Source organism: Monoraphidium neglectum (genome assembly GCF_000611645.1).
Source record: "Monoraphidium neglectum strain SAG 48.87 unplaced genomic scaffold scaffold01986, whole genome shotgun sequence".
In the NCBI taxonomy this organism is placed as follows: domain Eukaryota; kingdom Viridiplantae; phylum Chlorophyta; class Chlorophyceae; order Sphaeropleales; family Selenastraceae; genus Monoraphidium; species Monoraphidium neglectum.
In genome coordinates this window covers 4,425-6,809 of record NW_014011642.1, presented here as the reverse complement: position 1 = coordinate 6,809, position 2,385 = coordinate 4,425, and the positions used below count along the sequence as shown (strand labels likewise).

The following is a 2,385-nucleotide window of genomic DNA, read 5'->3' as shown; positions in this document are numbered from 1 at the left end:
GCAGCAGCAGCAGCAGCAGCAGCAGCAGCAGGTGCCTGGCGGCCAGGCACCAGAGCGGGACGCAACGGCAGAAGGCAGTTTTGAGGAGCAGCAGCTAGATCAGCAGCGCGGTGCCCAGGTGGCCAGTCCTGGCAGGGCAACCCCATTGGCCCAGGGCAGCGCCAGCAACCCGTTGGCGTTGTCGGGCTCCAGCTTTGCAGAAGCTATGCAGCGCGCCCTGAGCCAGGGTGGGCAGAGCGGGCTGGTGCTGCGGCTATTGCTGGCGCTTGGTGCACGGAGGGCAGCAGGTGGGCAGGCGTCACAGCCATTGCATTTGTGCTGCAACGGCCCAATCGTGGGGGGAACCAGTGCATGGTGTGCGAGATCCGGGCGCCTGAGTTGGATAGCTGGTGCAATAAGACTGCAATTTCCGTGTCCTGTCCGTGTCCTGAGTGGCAAGTCAGTTCCTACTCCCAACCTGAACCTCCACCCTCTGCCACGCAGATCGTCTGGGGGTGAAGGCTGGTGCCGAGTTTGCAGCGGCAGCCGTGGCGGCGGACGCAGTTGGTGCGCAGCTGGTGCTGGGCGATCGGCCGGTGGAGATCACGCTGCAGCGCGCATGGGATGCGCTCAGCTGGCGGCGGCGGGCGACACTGCTGGCAGAACTGGCTCGTGCAGCGGCGGCGCCGCTGCCACCGGAGCTCAGTGCAGAGGTGCGGACGTGCGACCGCTTGGGGCGTGGGTGCGGCTGGTGGGACCGCAGCCGTGGCCTGCTTGCTCTGTGGAGTGCCACCCGGTGGTTGCTACACTGCGTTACCGCCGCCTGCCTGACCAAGCCGCCCTGCGCATGCCTCGACTGATGGCGCCGCACAGCTGGTGGAGGCCCTCAAGCAGGACGGTGCAGTCAACTCAATGTTTGCACAGTGGAGCACCCGCTACCCTGATCTTATATCGCCACTGGTGCGGATGGCAAACGGGTGCAGGCGCGGCTGCGTTGGCATGGGCTGGGCTGTACACAACATCCCCGCAGCCGCATGTTTCATGTGTGGCAATCTGTTCAGCAAACGGGAGGGCTGTATTATCACAGTCGGCTGTGCTGTGCCTGATACCATCTGAGCAGGTGGCGGAGCGCGACCTTTACCTGGCGTGGTCCCTCAAGCGCAGCAAGGCAGTTAACGGCACCAGCCGCGTGGTAGGGGTCATCGGGAAGGGCCACCTGCAGGTGAGGGAGCGCCGGCCTGCAACACTGCGCGTTGTTGCCTTGCAGCTGCTGCATTGCTGGCTGGGCAGGGCTGGTCGGCTGGTGGAGCTGCCTCGTGTTGACCGGTATTTGACCAGCCTAGTTAGGTGGCACAAGGGCTTCAACCTGAGTCTGGCTCCTCCACCCACCTACATCCCTTCCATGCAAGGGCGTGGTGTATGCGCTGCGGCATGACAACCGTGCTCTGCGTTTTTCTGATCTTGTGGGGGGCAAGAATCGAAGAAGCGTACGCAGGCAGGAGGCTGCGCAGCGGCTTGCTGTCGAGATTCTCGTTGGTGGCGCGGCATACCTTGCCTGGCTGTGGATCACAGGCGCCTTGTAACCTGCGCGACGCTGTGGCGACGTGTGACGCACGATAGCGGGGGCCATGAGGGGTTGTCAAACTCAGCTGACGGCGCGCAAGCAGAGCCATCCCAATGCCGCCGCTCGAGCAGCGTGTGGGCTGTGGCATCGCCGTCCTGTCGATGGTTTTTCAGCAGCAGCAGCAGCAGCAGCAGCAGCAGCAGCAGCAGCAGCAGCAGCAGCAGCAGCAGCAGCAGCAGCAGCAGCAGCAGCAGCAGCAGCAGCAGCGGCAGCATGTTAAATAGCGGCGCAACCATGCCCACCATATCCATTCTGCTGAGTGTCGGACACGCCATTCAGCTCCCGACCCCTGCAGCAGCGCGGCGTGCACCGTCTGCAACCTGCAATCATACATTCCAGACTAACAAGGTGCCCCTGCGTGAGTAGGTACACAATCGACAACCATGCCAAGCTTTACACGGGCGTCAGCTGTCCAACCACCCTCGCCCCCATTTCTCAACTATGGGCTGCAGCCACCTGGGCGACACACAGTACACACGTCCGTCGCGTCCTCCCTTCGCCGACGCATCCATTCACGCGCACACAACCTCCCACCAGATGTTTGATCGACACTTCCCGCCCTGCCCACTGTACAGTCCTCTCTCCCACAGGGTGCTTGGCAACGTGCCCGCCCATTCTGCGGTATTAATAAGCAGGGCACATTGGTGGCGCCACACTGTGACTAGATCCTTGTCACTGCATCCATGATACAATATATACAACCAAAGTCGCATGCATGCAGTGGGGAGCACGTCATTACTCTGCTGTGACTGGAGGAGCCCACCACCGTAGACACCCACGCG

The 2,385-nt window shown here is 62.6% G+C and overlaps 1 protein-coding gene across 1 annotated transcript; it reads left to right on the top strand.

Moving 5' to 3' along the window:
• Positions 1–205: 205 nt before the first annotated feature.
• MNEG_9581 (hypothetical protein) lies at positions 206–1,818 on the top strand (the record flags this gene model as incomplete). Its single annotated transcript, XM_014041946.1, has 5 exons — positions 206–227; positions 484–692; positions 853–939; positions 1,100–1,201; positions 1,675–1,818. Coding segments are annotated over 5 exons (564 nt in total), but the record flags the coding sequence as incomplete, so codon positions are not given.
• Positions 1,819–2,385: the final 567 nt, after the last annotated feature.